The 25,130-nt window shown below is 46.9% G+C and overlaps 1 protein-coding gene across 1 annotated transcript in view; it reads right to left on the minus strand.

Annotated features, from left to right (window-relative positions):
* Window positions 1-21,677, minus strand: part of CLMP (CXADR like membrane protein) — a 130,770-nt gene extending 109,093 nt beyond the window's left edge. The window contains exons 1-2 of the mRNA XM_021671211.2: window positions 21,481-21,677; window positions 20,867-21,200 (exon numbers count right to left, since the gene is read on the minus strand). Of these exons, the coding sequence (XP_021526886.1) occupies window positions 20,867-20,894 (28 nt within the window). The 5' untranslated portion in view covers window positions 20,895-21,200; window positions 21,481-21,677. The remainder of the gene's footprint in view (window positions 1-20,866; window positions 21,201-21,480) is intronic.
* Window positions 21,678-25,130: the final 3,453 nt, after the last annotated feature.

Here is a 25,130-nt window from a genome sequence, read left to right on the forward strand (position 1 = left end):
CGATTATTATTTATTTGGGGCATTGCATTGGTTGACAAAGGCTACAAGCTTATGTGCCTCAGTGCCAACTGGAAGCAGAACTCAGTGGGTTCCATAGATGGAAGAAAACTTGAGAGGAAGGTATTTGTCATCTAGATCCTGCATAGAAGAGCTCACTCTGAAAGATCACATCCTGGCCTTTGCATCAGGTGGAAACTTGAAGATTCATAGAAGTTTTGACTCCTGCAGCTGTGAGTTACTCAAGAAATCTTATTTTACTTAGTTACCAAGTGCCAGTGATTCCCTAGCACTACGCTATAAACTCACGCCACTGGTCCCTGACATTTTCATTGCTGTGCAGGAGAGTAAGAAAAAATGTAGAAGATGTAATCTGCATGTGTGTAAAATGAGATATTATTAAAATACTTAGAATAGTGCCTAGTATACATTTAGCACTCACTAAGTGTTAGCTATTGGAGACAGAGCTGTCTGTGAATGTTTGCCAAATGCCTTTTTGCTTTTGTTTTTGAAATTTGGCTTCTTCTTAGGAATAATTTTAACAGCAGGATGATAGTTAGTAGTTTTGTTTAAAAGTACCGTCAATAATATTTTAAAAGTGAGCCCCTGATTTTGTGCCCAAATTTATTTTTGAAATTCCATTAGTTCCTGAAATAAAAAGATTTGAGAAACACTAATCTAGGCATGTCTATATTTGAAATCACATTTTGTCTGATTTATAAAGATTCCTCTTTGAGTGACCTAAGGGAGCTTAACCATTTGGGCCTTTCTGCATTTGTTCAAGAAATGATTATCTCTGGAAGGGGAAATGGTAGGCTGGTGGCCCACAGGCACCGCTACTCCATAGATTTCCTCTGAAGGTTGAGACTGAGCCAATGGAACCCTAGTGCTGAGATTCCACCCCCATGCTGTTAACTATTGCCTCCCACTTTGAATGCCTGTTTTCTCCTGGCTCCTAAGCACCTGCTGGGACTGTTGAATATGGGAGCTATATCTCCCCCGAGAAGCAGCCTTATCAGTGACAACGTGTCAAGCAGAGCCTTACCTTTGCTGAGAGTTAACAGTGCATTATGTGAGGGCAACAGTGGATGCATCTCCCTGGCTCTGTTTATACTACACACAAGGAATCACCGTTCTGGGTGTCATATACTAATACTTCATATGTGGCATGTGGTGTGAGAGACACCAGGGTAGTGCTATGCTCAGCTCTAAGTCTTGCCCTGAGGTTTAGGACAAGGTGGGTCATCATTCAACAAGTATCCACTGGGTGCCACATGTTAGACGCTGCAGAGGATGAAAAGAAGAATCAGATCAGACTGGGTGTGGTGGCTCATGCCTGCAATCCCAGCACTTTGGGAGGCCAAGGAGGGCAGATCACCTGAGGTCAGGAGTTTGAGACTAGCCTAATCAAACATGGTGAAACCCCGTCTCTACTAAAAGTACAAAATTATCTGGGTGTGGCAGTACATGCCTGCAGTCCCAGCTACTTGGAAGGCTGAGGCAGGAAAATTGCTTGAACCCGAGAGGCAGAGGTTGCAGTGAGCCGAAATCATGCCACTGCACTCCAGCCTGGGTGGCAGAGCAAGATTTCGTCTCAAAAAAAAAAAAAAAAATCAGATCAGCACCATGCCTTCAGAGGGCTTATGATCTAGAAAGTGAAAGAAGACGTGTGTGAATAATCGCATTTTGAAGGGTAGCAAGTGATTGTTGCCATACCAGAAAGTTCATGGGAGTTTAGAGTAGACAGAGATTACTTTGATGGAGGGGAATATAGACAGTCTTAGGGTAAAGATGGTACTTGGGCCATTTAAAGGCAGTCCTATAGCAGGCTTCTGTCTGAATTCAGAGCCCTTCCCTCAAAATCCCCACTACTTTGGAATATTTTTGTTCCTTTGATGCAGTGTGTATTTGAGAGGTGGGGTCTTGGGAAGCAAAAGTGAGGGAACAGGAAACAGATGGGAGTGCGAGAAATGGACATTGGCCCTGTGTCTCCTGGCTCCTGAGCATCTTCTTGGAGGCTCTGGCAGGTCACTTCATCCTTGCTGAATCAGGAACCTTCAGCTGGAGGACCAACACCCTTGGGTTACATTTACTTCATCTTTCAGCTCCAAGAACGTAATGGTAAATTTATTATTGAGCTCACATGAGGGGTTCATGGGAATCTGGAAAAGCCAAACAGGGCTGTAAATGTGCATTCTGGGCCTCAAGATCAAAACAAATCATCAAACTACAAAGCAGTATGGGAATCTAGAGGCAAAGAGAGGATGATGGGTCCTCTACAGTCTGGACTACAGCTGAGCCTTGGGCCTAAATCTTCTCAAGGCTGGCCAGGTATCAGAGATGGGTTTTCATCCTCCTTCCTGAGTCCTTCTACTGTCCCCTCCATGATGATCGGAACCTCAAAAACTCATTGCTAGAGATGCCACCCTGTTTTTTTTTTTTTTTTGAGACAGAGTCTCACTCTGTTGCCCAGGCTGGAGTGCAGTGGTGTGATCTCATCTCACTGCAACCTCTGCCTCCCAGGTTCAAGCAATTCTCCTGCCTCAGCCTCCTGAGTAGCTAGAATTACAGGCATGTGCCACCACACCCGGCTAATTTTTGTAGTTTTATTAGAGATGAGGTTTTGCCAACTTGGCCAGGCTGGTTTCGAACTCCTGATCTCAAGTGATCCACCCACCTTGGCCTCCCAAATTGCTGGGATTATAGGCATGAGCCACTGTGCCGGGCCTTTAGATGCCATTTTTTGGGGGTTTATGACACATGTTTAAAACATCTTGATTGTGGTGATATTTCATGGGTGTATATGAAACTCAACAAATTATATAGTTTAAATATGTGCAGTTCATTGTATTTTAATTATATTCCAATAAATCTTGTTTTTATTTATTTTTATTTACTTATTTTATTTTTTATTTGTTTTAACACGGAGTCTCACTCTGTTGCCCAGGCTGGAGTGCAGTGGCACGATCTTGGCTCACTGCAACCTCTGCCTCCCAGGTTCAAATGATACTCCTGCCTCAGCCTCCTGAGTAGCTGGGATTGCAGGCACTCGCCTCCATGCCCGGCTAATTTTTTGTATTTTTAGTAGAGACGAGGTGTCACCATGCTGACCAGGCTGGTCTCGAACTCCTGACCTCAGGTGATCCATCCGCCTTGGCCTCCTAAAGTGCTGGGATTGCAGGCATGAGCCACTGCGCCTGGCCCAAATCTTGTCTTTAAAAAGTGTACTTAGAATTGGTGTCAATGACCCCCACAGAGCAATGGGCTCCATAGCTCAGGCCCTACTCCCCTGCCCAGATTAAACTCCCCTGAAGAGCCCCCTTTTGTGCTAACTCATTCTGTAGGAGAGGTCAACTGTGCCAACACAAGAAAGATAGTTCAAATGAGAGAATATCCAAGTGTGCATCATTTCTCACTTGAATTTCCATTGGCTTCATTCCATTTCTTCACTCTAGCATTTTTCTCATTTTCACAGTCAGAGACCCAAGCTGAATCCTAGCTTTTTGACAGTCACTAATTGAGTGCCATTGGACAAATTGCTTCTTTGAGTTTCAGCAGTTTGCTCATCTATAAAATGGAGTTATTTGATGGTTGTTACAGAGATTAACGGAGTCTACATATTCAGTGCCTGGGACATAACACGACTTCGATTCATGATGGTTAGCATTCTTGTGACAACTAGAAAGGAAATTTAAAGGGATAGGAGTGTTTCATGTGTAAAAGAGAAGAGCAGGATCGGGGATGCAAATGAAAGGACTCGCTCCATTCAATGGGATTTTGAGTAGCATGAGGCTGTGTGGCTGGCCCTGGTGTCTTAGAAAGGACATGGACTCTGAAGCTTACAAGCTCTTTATCTTTGGGCAAGTTATTTAAACCCTCTGAGCCTCAGTTTATGTATTGGTAGAATGAGGATTGGTGCCATGTACTTCAGGGTGTGATTGTATTATAGGAGGTGTCACATATATGAAACTGGCTAGCACAGTGCCTGTTGCAGATAAATCAAAAAAAATTATTTAGGGATGGTGTCTTCCTATGCTTCTCAGGCTGATCTCCAACTCTTGGCCTCAAGCCATCTTCCTGCCTCTGTCTCCCAAAGTGCTAGGATTAGCAAACATGAGCCACTACACCCAGCCTGATAAATGTTTTAAAATATCACTTTATAAATGGAGGACCCTGTACTTGTAAGGCAGTTATGGCCACTACTGATCTTTGTTGCCTTCGTTGGTGGCCAATGCCAGGAAGGGAAACTCCAGTTCAGAGTAGAGAGTCCTTTCTCATGGAAGGAGCTGCCTGAGAGTGGAAAGGGCTTTGCAAGTATTGAGCTTCCTGTTGTTCGCTCAAATGGAGGATGCATGATAATCGTTCAGAAACGGATTTCTATTGGGTGGAAGGTGGGACAGAGAGATTGTAAAAGTTTCCAACAGATCTAACTCTAATCTCCTGTGTCAGAAAGAAAGGAACAGGGAAGGCTGGGGAAGGGTGGAGGCCGCAAAAATTTGCTGATACTGATTACAACAAATACTGAAATGGTAAACCCTAGAGCTGCTAGAGGGGTCTTGTTCATGAGGCAGAGAGAGTGGAGATTATATACCTCAGTGTTTGCTCTAGGAGGGAGTTTGGAAATTCTGGAGAAACCACCCTTGTCTCTCAAAACAAGAACTGCTGTGCCCTGCAATGGGAAGGCCTAGTGGCAACCAAGTACCAGTGATCCGCAGGGGGCAGAGGCCAGTGTCCTGGGCCCCCTTTGCAATTACCAATTCAAGATGTAAGTATGCCTTAAAATCCGTGGGCTTGCTGAGGGTTCAAAGAGCTTTGGGCTGGGAGCCAGGCCCCTTGGCTGGAGTCCCAACTCTGCCACTAACTAGCTTTATAGTTTAAGGAAAGCCACCCTAACTTCGCTGAGCCTCTGTTTCTCTCCTTTCCTCCCTCCCTTTCTTCCTGAGAGGCTTCTTCCATGGACCAGCAACACTAGCTAGGAAGTTATTGGAAATTTAGAGTCCTAGGTCCTACCCTAGACTTAAGTCAGAACTTGCATCTTTAGAGACAGGTAAATTCTAAAACTCTGAGAAGCACGGGCTTAGATGGCTTGAATAACATTAATTTGTGGCACCAGCTCTAAAGTCAGACTGCCTGGGTTCAAATTTAGACTTCATTGCTTACTACCTGTGTAACCTTCAGTGAGTATGTGAGCATCTCTGTATCAGGCACTCTTCTAAGCAGTAAGAATGCAGAAATAAATGAAGTAATGGTATATGCAAAGCTATTGCAGAGGCTATTGCAGAGACAGGCAGTAAATGAGTACATGGCACATTCGGTCTAATGTGCGTGTTTCCCACAAAGCTCATATGGTGAAATCCTAACCCTCAAGATGCTGGAATTTGGAGGTGGGGCCTGAGCAGAGCCTTAGAAAAGAAGCCCCACAGAGCTCCCTTACTCCTTCCACAATGTGGCTGTCTGTCTATGAATGAGGAAGCAGACCCTCACCAGACACCACATCCGTGTACCTTACTCTTGGACTTCCCAACCTCCAGAACTGTGAGGAATAAATTTCTGTTTTTTTAGGTCACCCAGTCTATAGTAATTTGTAAAGCAGCCTGAGCAGACAAAGACGGAAATACATAGGATTAAAAAAAAGAGAGTGATAAGTGTTAGGGAGAAAATATAACAAGGCAAAGTGACAGCAGAGGGCCTGGTTAACTGGGGCAGGGGTGAGAGAGGGTTTCAGGAAAGCGCTCACTGACGTGGTGTTTGTACTGAAACCTGAAGGCAAGCAGCCAGCCTTGTAACCATCTGGGGAAAGAGCATTCCTGGGGCAGGGAAAAACAAGTGCAAAGACTCAGACAGAAACCACTTTGGCATCTTCAAGGGCAGAGGCTTGGGAAGTCAGACTGCGTGGAAAGCTGGATGCCTGGGAGAAGGTCTCTATGCTTAGTGATGGGAAAGCCCTGGGGGCAGAGAGAGCAGCAGCAGGGAGACTAGGGGCCCGGGGTGTGTAGGTGAGAGGGTCTCTGCCTTCAAGCTTAGAGTCAAGAGCATCAGCTCATGCTGCCTGCAGGGGAAAGAACAATGCGCAGTCCAGTCTATGGCTCCCCACAGAGGAATACCGCAGAGCTCGACCTCTGCAGCAGAGAGGGAACCTACACCTTCTCCCTTCCAGACTCTCCTCGGGCAGGGTGAAAACTGAGACCCAGAAGGTGAGTTGCTCAGTCACTTCCCAACACCGCCACACAGCCTGAGGAGGTCCCCAAATTGGCTTATAAACTATGAATGTGTATTTCCATTCAATTTCACACAACTGTCTCCACCCTGCCCCAATGCGTCCTTTCCCCTTCTCTCTTCCTGGGTCCCAAGCTCTCTGCAGCTCCTGCCTTCCCTCACCCCAATGCAATGCCCTCAAGCGATTGTTTTCACCTTATGGTAGGTATTCTTGCTCCACTGTGAGCTGAAGTTAACTTCTTCCAGCTCCCTACTATCTTTTCCCAAAACTTTTGTTTCACTTTTTATCTGTATCAAACATTTTTTTTTTTTTTTTGAGACGGAGTTTCGCTCTTGTTACCCAGGCTGGAGTGCAATGGCGCGATCTCGGCTCACCGCAACCTCCGCCTCCTGGGTTCAGGCAATTCTCCTGCCTCAGCCTCCTGAGTAGCTGGGATTACAGGCACGCGCCACTATGCCTAGCTAATTTTTTGTATTTTTAGTAGAGATGGGGTTTCACCATGTTGATGAGGATGGTTTCAATCTCTTGACCTCGTGATCCACCTGCCTCGGCCTCCCAAAGTGCTGGGATTACAGGCTTGAGCCACCGCGCCCAGCCTGTATCAAACATTTTGGCAATGAATTCCACTGTGTCTGACTTTGTTCCCCAGTTTCTCTCCTCTGTCAATCTGGTCCCCGACCAGGCTCTCGGGTCATGTATGACACTATCTCCACTCACGGCACCAGGCAAGGAAGTCGCCCTGTAAGTGAAATCTGTGTTTTCTTCTAAGATCCACCCCCAGCCATGCCCTTTGAGATCCTAGGGAAAACAACCTACACAGAAGAAATTGTTATAAAACCCATTTATAACAATTGGGGTTCACCATGTTGGCCAGGCTGGTCAAACCTGGGTCAGAAACATTTCACCCCATTCTGAGAAAAGTGACAGTTTGACTTCCTGTTGTCTGGGTGGGATTAATATCACAGCAGAAATCAGCTTTGTCTGAAACAGCTCCAACTGAACGGATGAACACATTCATCTCCAGTCCTGCCTGTCATTCCCTCCCTTGGGCTGCCCTTATTTTGGGCTCCCTAATGGACATGTGACTTGGAATAGAGAGAAAGTTGAAAAAACTCACAAATGTGGGTTATGCTTCTTTTAGTTCAAGGCTGCTCTGCAATCCTGGAAATACAAATGTCTTTTCCTACCTTGCTTGGTGCCTGTTATTTTAACATCTGACAGTCTGGTTTTAGAGCAAAAACATTAACAAAAGATGACACTCAGCACCCATTTAAAAGACTTCAACAATGGCTTTGACCCAGGATGACACACAGCACCAATTTAAAAGACTGAACAACTGCTTTGACCCAGGTTTGCTTTGAGATGAGCAGAGGCCCTAGAGAAGTTGTGGAAGCATCCTATGAAGAGCTGGCCAACCTGGAGCACAGATTCCATCACTGCCGTTTCCATCCAAACGAGGTTATCACCACAGGGTAGGACAGGCTGGGTAACCAGGAATAACTCGGTTGCAAATCTGGGTTAGATTCTTGCAGCGGGGAAGGGACCTACAAATTCTTTCTTCTGATCTCTCCTCGGGCAGGGTGAAAACTGAGACCTAGATTCAGAGCCAGGCATCAAACAGGAAAACGTGTAGTCTTAGAATACCTCTTTGGTGACCTAATTATTTCTTCAATTATAACTATTGAGGGTCTACTCTTCACCAAGCATGGTTCCCATTATATGCTTTACCCTCTGGGCGTTGATTTCCCTTCTTTGACTCCTTAGGCGCAAGAGCACATGCTACCACTGTCCTCACACACAGTCTGGTTTGTTTGCTGTCCTCTGTGACACTCCAGCCCGTCCTTGGCAAAAGGGTGTAGGCCAGTGAATCCAGAAAACTCCAAAGCCTTCATAAGAACATTGTCATTTCAAAGACAGAAGAAAGGCTAACTGTGAGATCACTCAATGCCCATGCACCCTCACCCAGCACCCAGGCACCCTCCAGTCTTTCATTCCACTTGGGCTGAATGTGGACCCTTAACTCCTTTCTTCCTCAGTTTATAAGCCTAAGTTTTTTTGTGTCACCGTGCATCACCTGAGGTATATAGCAAAGCCATAACATATGAGATGCAAGCTTAGAAAAGGATGTCACCTCTCCCAGGTCAGACGATTCAGGTATGACTCTTCATTTCCACAACTTCTGTCAAATGTGCCTTAAGTACTTGCTCTTCCAAAATGTTTTTTCCCTTCCATAGGGATCTTGCTAAAATGTACATTCTAGTTCAGCGGATCTGGATGAGGCCTGAGATTGCTGCATTTCCAACAAGCTCCCTGGTGAAACTACCACTGCTAGTCTGAGGGTCATTCTTTTTTTTTCTTTTCTTTTTTTGAGACGGAGTCTTGCTCTGTTGCCCAGGCTGGAGTGTAGTGGCAGGATCTCGGCTCACTGCAACCTGTATCGCCTGGGTTCAAGCGATTCTCCTGCCTCAGCCTCCTGAGTAGATGGAATTACAGGCACCCACCATTATGCCTGGCTAATTTTTGTATTTTTTAGTAAAGATGGGGTTTCACCTTGTTGGCCAGACTGGTCTTGAACTCCTGACCTCAAGTGATTCACCTACCTAGGCCTCCCAAAGTACTGGGATTACAGGTGTGAGCCACTGCACCTGGCCTCAGGGTCACTATTTGAGTAGCAAGATACTCTACTACTAGGGTGACCAACTAAATGGCTTTGTTGGGACTGTCCCAGTTTTAGCACTGAGAATCCTGCATTCCATATCCTGAGAAACCTGCAGGACATGGGCAAACAGGATGGTTGGTCACCGTATGCATGAAACAAATTTCAAGCCTCCCAGAGGAGACAGCATTACCTGGCAACCATCTTTCAGGGAAAGCTCACTGAATACCCCCACAATGCGCTGGGGTGGAGACGAGACACAGAAGCCATAAGCCAGCATGGAGCCCTGCTGAGCGCGGTGGGGTGCGGCTGCCACTCATAATGGGGGTCCTGGTCATGTGGGCCAGTAGGATGAGTAATGATTCAGGAGCCAGAAGACCTGGCTTCTAGTTTTGATTTGACAAACTAGCTGTGGTAACACCAGAAAAATTTCTTAACCTCTCTGATCCTCATCTGCAAAATGAAGGCTGACATCTGCCTCACAATATTGTCTTGAAGATTAAATGTACTAATATATAGATAGGCACTCAGCCTCGAAATCATATTTTTATTAATTAATTAATTAATTTTTTTGAGACAGGGTCTCACTCTGTCACCCAGGCTGGAGTGCAGTGGTGCAATATTGGCTCACTGCAACCTCCGCCTCCCAGGTTCAAGCGATTCTCCTGCTTTAGCCTCCCGAGTAGCTGGGACTACAAGCATGTGCCACCACATTCAGCTAATTTTTTTATTTTTAGTAGAGATGAGGTTTCGCCATGTTGGTCAGGCTAGTCCTAAACTCCTCACCTCAGGTGATTGGCCCACCTCGGCCTCCGAAAATGCTGGAATTACAGGCGTGAGCCACCACACCTGGCCAAAATCATATTTTAAAAGTCCCACCAAAACTTTCTGTGTTCATTGGTTGACTTGTATTTCTTCTGCTCATGCTGCCTTGGTGATACTGAGGCAAGGTTAGTGATGAGCAGGATGAACCTGCTGAGGTGGAAGCAAAAGAGGAAAGGAGAAGAAGAGGGCCTTAAACTCCATGCACCATGGAAGGAGCTCCTGAATTGGCTATGAGCCCATTCATGACTCTTGCCATTCTCCCCACAGGACCTAAAGGGGCCAGAGGAATCAGTCAGCATTGCTGGAAAAAGGGCTTTGACTATGAATAAGGCTAAAGTTCAAAATAAAGCTGAAAGGGCCGGTGCGGTGGCTCACGCCTGTAATCCCAGCACTTTGGGAGGTCGAGGTGGGTGGATCACAAGGTCAGGAGTTCAAGACCAGCCCGCCAACGTAGTGAAACCCTGTCTCTACTAAAAATACAAAAATTAGCTGGGCGTGGTGGTATGCACCTGTAATCCCAGCTACTTGGGAGCCTGAGGCAGGAGAATCACTTGAACCCAGGAGGTAGAGGTTGTGGTGAGCAAAGATTGCACCACTGCACTCCAGCCTAGGCTACAGACCGAGACTCAGTCTCAAAAAAACAAAAATAAAATAAAAAATAAAGCTGAAAGGAGAGGCCACACGTCCTGAAAATTACTAAGTGAAAAGTGAATCCCTTCCCCTGGAAGGGGATTTTACATGCATTCACTTGTGCATTCATACATTTGTTCCCTCATTCATTCATTTTGCAAGAATCTAACATGTGCCAGCTGCTCGCTGGGCTTGGTATTCCTGACAGCACAACACTGTTCCCTGCTCACAGTCACCAGGAAAGACAGAGAACCCCAAACTGTACTATAAGATGCCACAAGCTATTCTAAAGGTGTGGACAAGGTGCTCTGGAGCTCAGAGGGGTGACAACACTCTCTTCCTGGAGAGTGAAGGAAGCCTCTGTAGATGAGGCAGTGGATGGGAAGGAGCTGGTCAGGCCAGAAGTGGTGAAGAGGTAGCTGGAATTACAGGGGATGGAATTACAGCGTGGAGGTCTTTAAGAGCAGGGTAGGGGACCAGGGGAAAAAGCACCACCATTAGCTTAGGCCAAGGAGAGCAAAGGCTTTCAGGAGTGGGTCTCTTGAAAAGGTTGTGGGGTGAGAACTTGGGCGAGTAGGGGAGGGAGAAAGGAAAAGGGGCAACACAGGAAGGAAAGATGAGCTTGACAAGTTCCCGCTGGTCTTGGTTCTCTCTCTGTCTGTCTCCTTAAGAGCAGGCCAATTTGGCACAGGAGGAGAGAGAGAGAGCGAGCAAGCAGGAGGAAGGTCAGGCTGAGGCAGCAGCAGGTGGGGACGGTCACCTGCATTCCTCAGGGCTTGGGAAGCTGCAGGGCTCCGGGAACAGGGTGTGAGAGGCAGTGGAGCAGAGAAGGAGGCTGTGGAGAGGTGGCCTCGTTTCCGGCCTCCCCTCCTTGGGGGTAGAGTGGAGGCAAGGCGGAGCCGGCTGCCCTTCGCTATTGGTGGGAGTAGAGGGGGGTAGAGCTCCCCCAGGGGAAGGCAGATGGGGACCAGGCTTCCGCTGAAAACCCAGACTCCACCTGCCTGGCCCAGGACTTCATTCTGAGCGGGAATTCTAGGCTCACAGGAATCTGGGACATCAGTTTAGCCCTCTTTAATGAGGAGAAAAATCGCGCTTTGCTGTTCAGGTCAGTGGGAAGAAAAAAAAAAACAACAGATTTTTCTTCTCACCCTGAGGTTTTCCTTTCCTCCTATTTTAAAAGGAAACGTAATTCAACACATCTTGGATTCGGGTGTGGGGCTCTTTGGAGTCTAATTTTGGTCGGGACAAATGACTGCCTGGAGACTGGGGGATGAGGAACTTGCAGCTCCTTGTTAAGCCAAAGCCCCACAGGCCAGGCCTCCCAGGGGCCTCCCGTCTGTCTGTGTGTCACTGTACCTATGTGACCTGACTGCCTCGTCAAGCCTGCTTCCCAGATCAGTGCTGAAGAGGGCAAACTTTGCTCACGTGTGCTGTTTTGCTCTATTCAAGCTGTACAGCCTCGGATGGAATACCTTACCTTTTATGTCTCACTTTTGTATCCTGTAATATAGGGACAATAATACCAATCTCACAGGTTGTTGTAAGGATATAAGAAATTACTTGTCTGGAAGTCCCTAGCACAATGCCTAGTCCATAGTACTTGCTCAATTAAACATTGCTTAACACTGAAAGCAGAAATGAACCAACCACTTATGTGCCCAGGCTGGGGCAGCCTAAATTGGCAAAGGCACTTGGGGGCATGGAGTCAAGAGGTTAGAGCCGAAGAAAAGAGGACTTACAACTGTGATATGCCAAGCAGCATAGAAGGGCACGTTTTGCCTAGGGCTAAATAACACAAAAAGTTGCTCTCCCAGACCAGCTGTGGAAGTTGGGGCAGAGATAATCAGTGAGACTCTTTTTCTTTTTTTTTTGAGATGGAGTCTTGCTCTGTCATCCAGGCTGGAGTGCAGTGGCACTATCTCTACTCACTACAACCTCTGCCTCCCAGTTTCAAGCGATTCTCCTGCCTCAGCCTCCAGTAAAGCTAGGATTACAGGCGTGCACCACCACACCTGGCTAATTATTTATTTATTTTGTATTCTTAGTAGACATGGGGGTTTTTGCCATGTTGGCCAGGCTGGTCTTGGACTCCTGACTTCCAGTGATCTACCCACCTCGGCCTCCCAAAGTGCTGGGATTACAGGCGTGAACCACGGAGCCCAGCCAGAATCTGTGAGCCTTTTGTGGACCTGGAGCAGGGCAATATTCCCCAAAGGACACTAGAGACTTGCCTGTAGGGTGAGGAACCACAATGACTGAAACCCCGAATGCTGGCGCTGATGGCCTAGTGGCCGCTGACTTCAAGCAGACCCTCCAAATCTCTCCCAGAAAGGAAACTCATGATAGTAACAATAGACATTCATTTACTATCTATTACATACCAAGTAGAGTGTTAAAACTCTATGCATCACCTCATGTAATCTTCATACACGTACAAAAAACAACAACAACAACAACAACAACAACAACCCTGTGACATTGTAACTAGATGCAATGGCTGATGAGAAAACTAAGGTTAGGGAGGTGAAGTAACTTGTCCAAGGTCACACAATTTTGAAGTAGCCGTGCCTGGCTTTCAGCAGCGTCTGGGGACCCCAGAGGCTGATTCTTATAGTGGTTGCTCCACGGCTGGTCTACGTGGAAGCTGTGTGTGCCTTCCCTGCTGTTCCCTTGAAGAGTGATTGGAAATAATTGGAACTGTCATTGGAAGTAATGAGAAGTGACAGAGGTTGGGTTAGAAGGCTTATTGCTCCGAGTCTGAACGATCCCCACAAACCCAAGCCTAAATTTAAACAATGAAGTCACAAAGCAATTTCCCTCTCAGGGATTTCATTTTTCCTCTTTTCTTCCCCACCAAGAAAAGCAGTATAACTATATCGGGGCTGAGTCTCTGTTTAGTGCAGTGGCTTTCTCCTGGAGCAGAAAATTTATCTTTGGCTTGATCCTATTCACTTTCCACGTGGGGTAATACCATACAAACCTGGGGTGAATAGATGGCCATTCTTAAGAGATCCAAATTCACGGATGCATTTCTTTTTCTTTCCTTTTTTAAGAAAATACCCCATGAGGGATGAGGACCTAGAGGTAGCTGTGTGGCTGGCAGGTTGTGATGAAGAATGAGACCATAACCTTCAATAGGCAAGGACACTGGAAGTCTCAATCTCTCCAGGAAGCTCCTGGCTGGATGCCAAGGATGCACTGATTAATCCTATTCTTTTCTGATGCTGATGGGTGATCCATCAACCCACCGGCTGCTTATTTAGTGCGATCTCAATAATGAGCAAGTGCTGTGAGGGGCAGAGGAATAGCAGACACAGTCTCTGAAGACCCGCATATGAGAAATACACAGCAGACAGCACACGATGAAGCGGCTTCCTCTTTGGGACTCAGAATCCTCGGTACTTTCCTCCAAAATAGCATCCTCATATATCTGACATTCCTTGTTTGTGAATACATCTCTCCCACTGAGCTGTGTTCTTAGAAGGTAGAAAGGGAGGCTTTTGTATTATCAGGGTCTCAGAGCCCAGCGAGGGGCCCGGACTCTAGCAGGCACACCCGCTCTGTAATTGTTTAGTGTGAGAGAGCGTGTGCCTGAAGTAGGAAATGTTACCACTTGGATGTGAGCCCTAAAGAAGATCTTAAAAGGGAGATCAGTGAGCTGCTCCCACCATCCGTGAAATAGAATGTGCTCAGAAGCTGCTCTGTGAACACCAGGAGGTCAGCTTAGCTTAGCCTTTTCATCCTCTACAGTCTCTATGCCTTCCTCTTCCTCCTCGTCCTCTCCTTTCTTCTCCTCTGCCACCATTTGTGACCTGAACTTTCCACATCCCCCTTGCTGCCTCTCTTTACAAAAACCTCCCATATTCCACATCCACAGAGGGACCGTTCTGAAGATGGTTGCCCATTTTCTCTACTCAGTATGGGCACAAAGGAAACAGCTTTCTCCCCTGCCTGTTCTTGAAACAAAGCAGCATTCAATCTTATCACCGCCAGGCTTTGGCTGAGGCTTCACACACAGTGACCCAAATGACTGCTGCTAACAAAATAAAGGTTTCATTTCGGCATTCTTCCCCATTTTGGTCTGTGTGGCGCCAAAGGAAATAAACTTTTCTTTTTCCAGAATCCAGACATTTAGGAAACTCAGATAACCAGTACTTGAAGGGGAGGAAGGTATGATTTGCATTTTTTCTTTAGGAAACAACTAAGTCAGAACTGCTGAAGACAGGACTTTAAGTAGAAAAAGCAACAGATGAGGTGAGTCATACCCAACCCATAAACCTCATCGTCCACAGTCTCAGGATAGTGCTAACAAGGGAGGCTCATGTATCTGACCCCAAAGCATCTGACCTCTTGGGTACTAGAAAGTCTTCTTATTAGAAGGAATACTAGTAATCCATGTACAATGTATGTAGAAGCAGTTCTGAGTTATAAACAATAGCCATTCAAACACATTTCTTAACCATTGGAATGGAGTGTGGGAAGGGGATGGGTAGTAAGTGTTCTGCAGAACTTTCCACTTTGGGGTTTAAAGATGAACCTCTGCTTCAGCCTGATCCACTCTTCTTAGTAACACAGAGCCTTGATTTCAGAATAACCATGTGTCTCCTGGTAAGTGGAAAACACATGGTTTTTGAAACCCAAAGTCCTGGGTTGGAGTCCTAGCTCAGCTGTTTACTAACAGGGTATTCTAGAGAAGCTCACTTTATTTCTCTGAGCCTCCATTTATGTGTCTGTAAAATGGAGCAATAATGATACTTACTCTCAAAGAGTGATTGGAGGATGAGATAAGGTATGTCAATGTACTTTGTAAACTGCCAAACCTTCTACAAATGTTAGAAATTAATTATACTGTCATAATATTCCTGCCCATATAATCCCCTCTCAGAGTACTACAAGTGGGCTAGTAATATACAATTTATGTTTCAAAATCCAACCACAAGTTCAAATCCAGGCAAGGAATCCATTGAACTGTACATTTACTAGGTGTGCTTTATATGCACGTTATGCCTTAATTTTAAAAGTAGAAGAAAATGGCCGGGCGCAGTGGCTCGCATCTGAAATCCCAGCACTTTGGGAGCCGAGGTAGGCAGATCACTTGAGATCAGGAGTATGAGATCAGCCTGGCCAACATGGTTAAAACCTCATCTCTACCAAAAATACAAACAATTAGCTGGGCTTAGTGGCGGGTGCCTGTAATCCCAGCTACTCAGGGAGTTGAGGCAGGAGAATCGCTTGAACCTGGGAGGTGGAGGTTGTAGTGAGCTGAGATCATGCCCCTGCACTCCAGTCTAGATGACAGAGCAAGACTCTGTCTCAAAAATATTGATTAAAAAAAAAAAAAAAAGATGGGCACGGTGGCTCATGCCTGTAATCCCAACACTTTGGGAGGCTGAGGCGGGCAGATCATCTGAGGTTGGGAGTTCAAGACCAGTCTGACCAACATGGAGAAACCTCGTCTCTACTAAAAATACAAAATTAGCCGGGCTTGGTGGTGCATGCCTGTAATCCTAGCTATTTGGGAGGCTGAGGTAGGAGAATAGCTTGAACCTGGGAGGTGGAGGTTGCGGTGAACCAAGATTGTGCCATTGTACACCAGCCTGGGCAACAAGAGAAAAACTCTGCCTCAAAAAAAAAAAACAGCTTATGCTTACAAATAGTTTTACACTGTAGCTCCTCTGCACTAAAGTCTATCTTGAGTGTCCATGCTTGGGGTTGTTCTGTAGGTAACCTTGGTTAGGATGAGGTTGTTTTGGTGAGCATTTCAGTTACTGAACTTCCTGGGTCAGAGGATTGGGCCATCACCTTGAACCTGAATGGTGCTCCCTGGTTAACAGTGCCACAGGGCAGTTCCGGGATGGAGGTTACTACTGTTCTCTTCCAATGAGTTCATTGGCCCCTCTGGTTTATCATCATGTGCTATCAATTGCTGTGAGTGAACAGTGCCTGAAAAAATCAGATAAGTATGGTGACACCCATCTGTTCCTGATCACAAGCACATCTGGACCAGCCAGAAAACTCTCAGAATTAAAAAAACTCAGAGAATGTTAGTGGTGTAAGGAAACTTAGAGATAACCTTAATCTCATATTTTCATTTTACAAAGGAGGAAACTAAGACTCAGAGTGGTATGATTTTCCTAGGATCACCCAGAAAAATGATTAAGGAGCTAAAGCTATTGATTTCCAGTTCCTTGTACACATACACCCACATCTTTGGGACTGTGGGTATTAATTCCTTTTTCCTGAATGCACCAGACATCCATGACACTGCAGAGTTCCCAGGACTTCCAGTGACGATGACTGAATTGAAATGTTATGACGCCTACCTGATTTTTCAGACAATTTCTCATATAATAAAAACCAATGCCAATTATTCAGCATTTAGCTCACTTAACTGAAGCATCACAAGAGCAGCTGTGATCTTGAAGCTTAAGTACATGAGCTGAAAAGGAAGGAGAGACATTTTTCTATTTCAAAAATGTGTAATGGGACAGATCATGGAATTAGGATTCCAGTCTTGGCCCTTCTCTAGCTGTATAACCTTAGCCAAGCCTCTTTGAACTTTGGTTTTTTTCTTCATCCTAAAAGAAGGGTTAGGTTTAGATCAAAGATCAACTTAGGTTCCAAGGAAAGGTGTCAGGAGGTCTCATGAAGTCTTAAATATTATTGGCAAATTTGATATATCCATGTCTTTTCCTAAGAAGTGGCTTTGTGATTTTCATCAGATAAAGGATCTGGGACTCAAAATTTTAAGAACCATTGATTCAGACAGTCTCTTAGTTTTCCTCCAGTTCTGGCAATCTTTGACCTTACCTTTAAAAAATATCCATCATCATTAGATACATTCATGAAACAATACTCATGTGTACCCTGCCCAGATGAGCACAAGACAAAAATAGGATGTGACTAGACATAAGCCTACAGGGAATATATCATTTGATGATCATCACCATTAATATGAGAAGATGAGGGTAGGACATGGAATCCTACTGAGACCTGTCATTATCTCACAGACCAGTGGACTATGCAGTCATGCCTTCTTCAAACTCACTTTCTGAGAAACCAAGCTCCTTTCCCTTTCTGGCAGGAGTTTCAATGGAGAAGACTATTTTTAATCTGGTACTAGCACACACAATATAACAAAATAAATTTATATGACAAATATATTATCTGGTTCCTATTCCTGTAATGTTCTTTGTAGAATTTTTTAAAAATAGGACTGATCCTTGCATTAATAGACAAGGAAGCTCAAAGCAGGATGAATTAGAACTTGGTTTCTCACTACTGGGTTACCCCACAGTCAAAGGGTAGTGATCTTCCAAATTTTTCACCTCTCTTGACCTTAAACATTTCACATGTTTAAAAAATCCAATTCTCCCTTAACAAATAGTTCACAAGTGTTTATGTAAGGTACTGAAGGTGGTTCACAGGTGAATGAGTCACTGTCCCTGTCTTCATGGAGCTTCCATTCTAACGGGTGTTAGCTAAGCATTTGGAACACCATAATACAAAGTAGCATAAGAAGAAGGCTACTGGGACTCAAAGGTCCAATAGACTACTCAAAAAAAAAAAGTATATTCAGCTGGTAAACGATGGAGAGGTGTATGGAGGAAGTGGCATTTGAGGTGAGACTTGGGGAGTGATTGTGATTTTGATCTGAAGGAGGAGGAAATAAGGGGCATTTTTGGTGGAGGGATTTTCATAAACAAAAGCATAGAATTAGAAAGAAGCATGGGACATGTTTTGGGAGCAGGAAGTAACTCAGGTTTCCTGCTGAGTATCTGGAGGTGAGAAGAAGAGCTGTGAATGACATTAGGTAAAAATCTTTGATGTCTGAATGAAGTGTTTGTACTCAATACTAAAAGCAATGAGACTACTAAAGGTTTTTGGAGGAAGAGAGAAAAACCAAAGAATTATAGAAATCTTGAATTTAACATTCCCCCATCCCTACGCCCATTGTACAGACAAGGGAGTCAGAACGAGAACCTAAGAACCTGGAGAGCTTGGCAGGCTCCTAAGTCCTAGCTTCGTGCATTCTACCAGCGGCCTCACGAGGTTTCTTGGGTAGCAGCGCACAGGATGGAGGAGAGAGGACAGGCAGGACAGGAGTGTGGCAGCTACTGTAGTCATCCAGGAGAGAAGCTAAGGTGGCACAAGGAGGACTGGAACGTTAGGGGAGTGGGACAGGGTAGTGGGTCAGAAGAGGGGCTGAGCCGCGGAGCCCCTTCTCTCTTCTCCATGGAGCTCAGAGCACTACTTGTTCATTCACATCAGAGGTGGGTTATTTGACCTCACTCATTGGCAGGTCCAGGAAGCACGGAGTCAACTGGCCCACAGTTCAGACGATGAGCACTCTCCACCCTCCCAGCCCCTCTTCACTACTGTACAATCTTTACAAATCTTAGAAGAAGAAAAATGGAGGCCAAAAATCATGTCAGCCATGATCAGAAGCAGCCCTGGAGCTGCCCCTTTAAAGGACCAGTATGATGGTTTCAGAATTCAGACAACTTTGTGTGTTTTCTTTCTGGCTTTGCTGAAGAGTGTCCAAGCATATTATGGCTCCAAACCACTTCTCAAATAAGGACAGGTGCTACAAACTGTTAATTTTGCTTCCCTTTCCCAGACCTCTCCCATAGGTCACGCTGACATCTTACATTCTTTGAAGAGGATGGTGAGATCAAATAACCAGGCACACGTGGTAGAGGGTAAGCACTTCGAGAATGTCTGCGGCCACAGGAGGCTGTAAAGCAATGCGCTTTAGCAAGCTCTCTCTGGAGCCAGGTAGCCTGCGCCCAAGTTCCATCTCTGCTGATTATGAGTGTGTGGCCTTGAGCAAGTTACTTGGCCTTTTTACACCTTAATATCTTCATCTGTAAAACGAGGGTAGCCAACAGGGATGGATGGGCAGCCAATAGGCTTGACGTGAAGAACAAATGAGTTACCAAGATAATACATACAAAGTGTTCAGTACAGCAAGGCCTATTAGCTGTTTTTAATAAGGCAGCTCAGAAGTTTCATTCTACTAAATATCTGGTAATTGGTAGCTTAGTGGCAGAGGCCAGTAAAGGGGACAAAGGTGCTATCCAGCTGTGCCAGATGTGCACAGAACAGTATTACAATAGTTGGTTAATATCTAAAAGAGTTTAGAAAATAACCCCTCCCCACCTGCCCTACTTGAGCAATAGTTTGGCTTAGTCCACCTCCTTCATTTCTCTAACTTGAGCGATTATCAGCCTGAGGCTGGCCTAGATAGCATGCATATAGTCTAGTTGGTTTGTAAGATTTCAAAAAAGACAGAGAACTCTAGCCACATGTTTCAGGGTTTGGTGATTCTTCTAGACACCAGCCTCTTTCAAACCCCTGGTGTTGTAGTATAGAAGGGACTTAGGAACCATCTAGTATTCCCGTTTCATAGCTAAACAAGTGGAAGCCCTGGATGAGGAGTAAGTTGCCTGAGGTCACCCAGGTAGTCAGTTCAAAACCAGGACTAGTTCTCCCGTGCCCTGGTGTTCAGAGTAGCGCTTGCTCTTGATCACACCTGGCTGGCTCGTTGATTTTCTGATCTCCAGCTAACTGTTGGGCCTGTCTCCAGTGCATCACGCTTCAGGGTGCACAGGATGACTGGCTTTTGGCTCTTCCTGCCTGCCTTCCCTGGCCCCTCAGACATTCCCGGTGCCTCCGGTGTGCTCCTGCCACCCACATCCCTGATGTCCTCTCCTGCAAACCTGCCTCTGCCTAAGGGCCTCTGAGGCCCCAAGAGTCCTGCCTGGGGGGCCCCAGGAAGGGAAGCTCAGGAGGACTCTTCCCTTTGCCCTGGAGTCTGTTTCAGGAAAAAGTGATGTTTGCTCTATTTCCCTCTTCTGGCTCCTCTGCTCCGTTTTTTCCAAGTCTTCTTCACTCTCTGTGCTTGGTCTCCCCCAACTTCGCCCTTCTGCTTTATATTCTTGTTCTCCTCTCTTTCTCTCTCCTTCCCAGCCTTTCCCCTTTCCTCTTTTCTTTCCTTCCCTGTGTCACTTGCATCTTCCCGGCGCTCCTTGGGCCCCTCCCTTTTTCCCTCTCCCCTTTCCTCTCCAACCCTGCCTATCCCCCGCTCCGCTCACCCTTTAACACATCTGTTTCCAATCTGAGCCTCGGAGGCGCCTGTTTGAAACAACAACAAAAAACCCCCACCCTCAGGAACCTGGCACAAAAATTCCTGGATAAACCTTCCCTCCACCAATTCTCCACTTTTCCCAGATACACCAGAAACTAAACACCGCCCTGAAGAGGACCCTGCACATCAAACGGTTCGCCGCCAAACTCGACCAGGAAACCCCCCAGCCCCCAAGCCTGCTCCCGGGCCCAGATGTGCGAGACAATCTCGATGGCCGACTGGGCGGTCCTGGGTTACCAGATGTGCTCCTCCGTGGCCAGGAGGCAGGGACGGAAAAGCCGGCTCACTCCAGGGGCTGCGGGGACAACCGTTCAGAATCAGCGTCTTCCCCGAACGCGGCGCGGCGTTTGCCCACGGCCATCCGAACTCCCGCCCTCCCAGAGGCACTCACCTAGCAAGAGGAGGCGGAGGAGGGACATCCCGATCCCGGGACGCGGGCGCTTCCCCGCTCAGCAGCTGCCTGGCTCCTGGGCGGCCGGGCGCCTCCGACGGACCTCGGGCGAGCTGGGCGCGGCGCCTCGGGGTGCGTGCGGGGTGGCTGCAGCCATGTGCCGAGCGGGACCCGGCCCCGCGCCTCGCGCCCCGCGCCCCGCGTCCCCGGGGAGCACAGGGGCTCCCGGCGCTTGCTCCACCAGCCCGCGCGCAGACGGGAGCCGGGACCAGGGTCGGGGGGGGTGGGGAAAGGCGAGGCAGAAAGGCGCTACCGCTTCGTGGAACACTTTTCCCTGTTTGGAAAGGAAAAGGAGTGAAGAAAGAGAGAGGGGAAAAAATTCAGCTGGAACCACATGGTTGCCTCCTACCGCAGCCCCTCCCTCGCTCCCTCGCTGCTCCCTCCCTCCCTCCCTCCCTCCTGCGCAGCGTTTGGGGTTAGCGGTGGGGGCCGGTGGAGGAGAAGCGTGAGCTGGCGGGGCGGGAGGGCCGGGGAGGCTTGGGGCCGTGCAGAGGCGGGTGGGTGGAGAGGCGCCCAGCGTAGGATTGATTCTCTGTAGGAGGCATCGGTGACACCTCGGCTGAGAGCCCGTGGACGAGGCCTTGTCCGTTCCTCTCTGCTCTCACTCTGTCCTTCCCTCCACTTCTCTCTCTCTTCTTTTTCACTCTCCTTTCTCTCTGCTTCCATCTCTCTCGCCAATCTTGCATTTCTCTCTTTCATCTCTTCCTCTCCACGTCTCCTTATTTGAGTTCTTCTTGCCTCTCCCTCTCTCCTCCTGCCCTCTCCCCTCTGTGCTCTGCCCTCTTCTCGCCTCTCCTCTCCCTCCGTGTCTGGTTCTGTCGGTGTGAAGCCACCAGAATGAGCAGGCCGACGTGGGGGGCGCGGCGGTGGGCAGCGAAGGCAGCCGGCGCCTGGCCGGCCAGGGCTCTCCCCACCGACTGCCTGCTTTGGCACTCTGCGACCACCCTTGGCCTGGCTTTCCTGGGACACTTAGCGTTCTCTCGCTTTCTGCTGTCGGTATTTGCAGCAGCGCGCTCTCAGATCCGAACAGAGTTAAGCTAGCCAGCACCCAGGGGAGTGGGGACCCACAGCTCGGTGGAAGGCGGTCTGTTGAGAAGCTTTGCAGCAAAGTGCTCTGCACGTGGCCCTTCCAAAACGTGCACCACGTCCTTTCAGAAAGAACAGAAGGCAGAGGGAGCAGAATCCCCCTGGTGCCAGGGCTTGCGCTCGCGGGCTCCAGGAACCCGGCCCAGGAGGCTCCTGGAGGGCAGGAGGCTGGTGGCTCGACGGGGGCGGAGGGTGGGTTCCGGGGAGACCAGCTCCGGGGTCGGCCCCTGGGAGTCTGTCCTTCACTACCTTGCTGCTCAGCGGCAGCGGCGGCGAGAATAGGAAAGGGCAGTGAGGATGGCGCTCAGATCTCAGCTGCCTGGACCTCAAGCCCTGCCCTTGTGCCCCGGACCTCCCAGAAACTCTGGTCCCAGTCTGAATGTCCCTGGAGGGCTTCTCCCTCAGCAGCCCATAAGGACGCAGTCGCTCACCTTCAGTCCAAGTTGGAAGCGGGGGACAGAGCTCTTGAGAAGAAAGATTGTGAGGGGGAGGGCGCGCTGCCGAGTCACACATTTGCCTCGTTTTCCCGTCCCTCTTTTCGGGGCTCTTAGTCCTCTCTAACGAGCTAGTCCTGCCCAGATGTAATGAAAACCCGTCCATTTCGCAGACGAGGAAAGCAAAGGCCTGGAAAGGTTATGGACGTCTCACAGGGTCACTCAGAGGATTCACAAAAGCTGGAGCTTTGCTTTAGGAGAATTGCAGCATTTCTCCACTCACTCCCTCACCCCTTCAATACCTATGTGTTAGGCATCCACTCTGTGCCAGGTGACTTTTTAGATGTGAGGACACAAAGCAAGTAGAACTTGGAAGTTGACATTTTAAAAAATAGGAGTATGTCGTGGACACCAACTATGGACCTAGAATCATATTATTGACCTTTTAATTTCATTCTTATACTTCTAAGGAAGAGTCATTGAAAAAAGCACCATCCCTTAGCATAAACAGGAAGACAAGGAAACTATAACTTAGAGAGGCCTAAATATCTTGCCCCAGATGAAAAACTATTAAAACGCTTCTATTCCAATATTAATATTCTAATATTTAAAAATATTACTTTTATATTGAGAAGTGTTTAAAAGGTCTCTGACTCCTAAGTAACTTTATTTTCCATTTTGAACTAATTGTCTAATAAGGGAAATAGACACATTCACAACTGTAATTTGTATATGAATATGTTGAAAAAACAGTAATTCTTTTTTTTTTTTTTTTTTTGAGACAGGATGAGGTTCACTGCAACCTCTGCCTCCTGGCTCAAGTGATCCTTCCACCTCAGCCTTCCAAGTAGCTGAGACTACAGGCTCGCACCACCATGCCCGGCTAATATTTGTATTTTTTGTAGAGACGGGGTTTCGCTATGTTGCCCAGGCTGGTCTCAAACTCCTGGGCTCAAGCAATTCGCCTGACTTGGCCTCCCAAAGTGCTGGGATTACAGGCATGAGTCACCACGCCCAGCCAAAAACACTAATTCTTAAAGGTTGGAGAAGGTGGCAGAAAAACTACATAGAGAAGGTAATGTTTTTGTTGTTTCTGCTTTACAATTTTTTTTTAAAATTGACATTTCAGGCTTACAAAAAAGTTGCAAAATAGCACAAAAATTCTTCACCCAGATTCTTCCTTTTATTTCTCTCTAGAGGCAGTGTTTTTGCACAAGTTTTTAAAGCCCCACCTCCACCCCACCACTGCTGGTGGCCTTTCTCAAGAACCTGGTAATGCCAGTGCTGTTTATTGCTTGAGGACTGGTGTGCGCATGAAGACAGATGTGTGTGGGTGTAGGCAGATATGTGTTTAAACCCACATTGCTCAAGCCAAAGGTAACAGGAGCCTTCAGCTCCAGGTCATTAGTCACCAACACAGGAAATGATTAAACCGGGCAAAGATTGGGTCGCAAACACTCAATTTTCCCAGGCCCAAGTCTTATAGCCAGTAGGTATTTGGCACATAGTTTTGAGAAGATTTTTGTGTCCCCGAAGCTGCCCGTCTCTAAATCTGCAAGCTCTTTTCTATTGTCATGGGTCGTGGCAGGAAGAGCAGAGACAGTGCTTCTGGGATGGTTTGTAACTCACAACCCATCTTTACTAGTGCTGGGACCCACTCTGGGCTGGGTGCCTCGGAGGATCCCAAGAGTGTGTTACAATCCTTACCCTGAATGGACCTCTCAGTTCAGAGGGAGAAAAAACACCAACATGAGAAATGTTTCAACAACAATACAAGCAAGTTATATAGTTAGATGCCAGAGTAAATTATCCTGACATAAAAAAACAGTGGGAATTCCAAGAAAGGAAGGAGCACCTTAGGCTGGGGTGATTGAGGAGAGCAATGATGGAACCAGCCCTTGGGGGATGAACAGAATTTCCTTAGGAGAGAGGAGCTGGGGAGGGCCATGAGTGGGGGCATTCCTGGACAAAGACATGGAGTTAGGAACAGCTTTCGCATGTTGAGGGGGCATTGAATGAAATGAAATGCTTGAAAGGAAAATTGTTGTTGAAGCAAAATGCCCTGGGGGCAAAATTGTGACAAGTTCGAACTGTGAGGCAAAAGATTCTAGAACTTGTTCTGCAGCTTCTCCTGCAGGCTCTTTAAAAAATTTTAAGAAAAAGTATCTTGATGAGAACCATATTTTAGGAAGTGGAAATTGGCAGCTTCTGCCCAGAGGTGACCCCAAGGGTTGGCCAGGGTGGAGAACTTTCACGACTCTTTCATATCTATCAAGCTGCCTTTGTCTCAGTGTTTTGTAGAGTGATATACATATGCAGCTTCAAGACACTTCCCTTGTCCTTTCCAATTTCTGGAGAGCCAAGGAGTGCCACCCTAAACCTCCCCTTTACAGGAATTCTGGAGCCACCACAGGGAGTGTGTGATGCATTGGAAAAGAAACCTGAAGGACAGGAACTGTTTAGAACCTATTGCATTAAATAGGCAGATGTGATGAGGGTAATGAAACAATGTAGAAGACATTTGGAAGAAAGATTAGATAGGGTTACGTACATAACAATTATTGTGGGTGAAAGGACTGGAAGAGAAAAGAGGCACCAAATATGAGTATAAATGACTAAATACATTGTTATATATGCCAAGATTGACAGCAACCATTAATTTACCTCCTGGTATATTCCAGAGA

This window comes from Aotus nancymaae, unplaced genomic scaffold (genome assembly GCF_030222135.1).
Source record: "Aotus nancymaae isolate 86718 unplaced genomic scaffold, 86718_ANA_hifiasm-v0.15.2.pri h1tg000012l, whole genome shotgun sequence".
NCBI lineage: Eukaryota > Metazoa > Chordata > Mammalia > Primates > Aotidae > Aotus > Aotus nancymaae.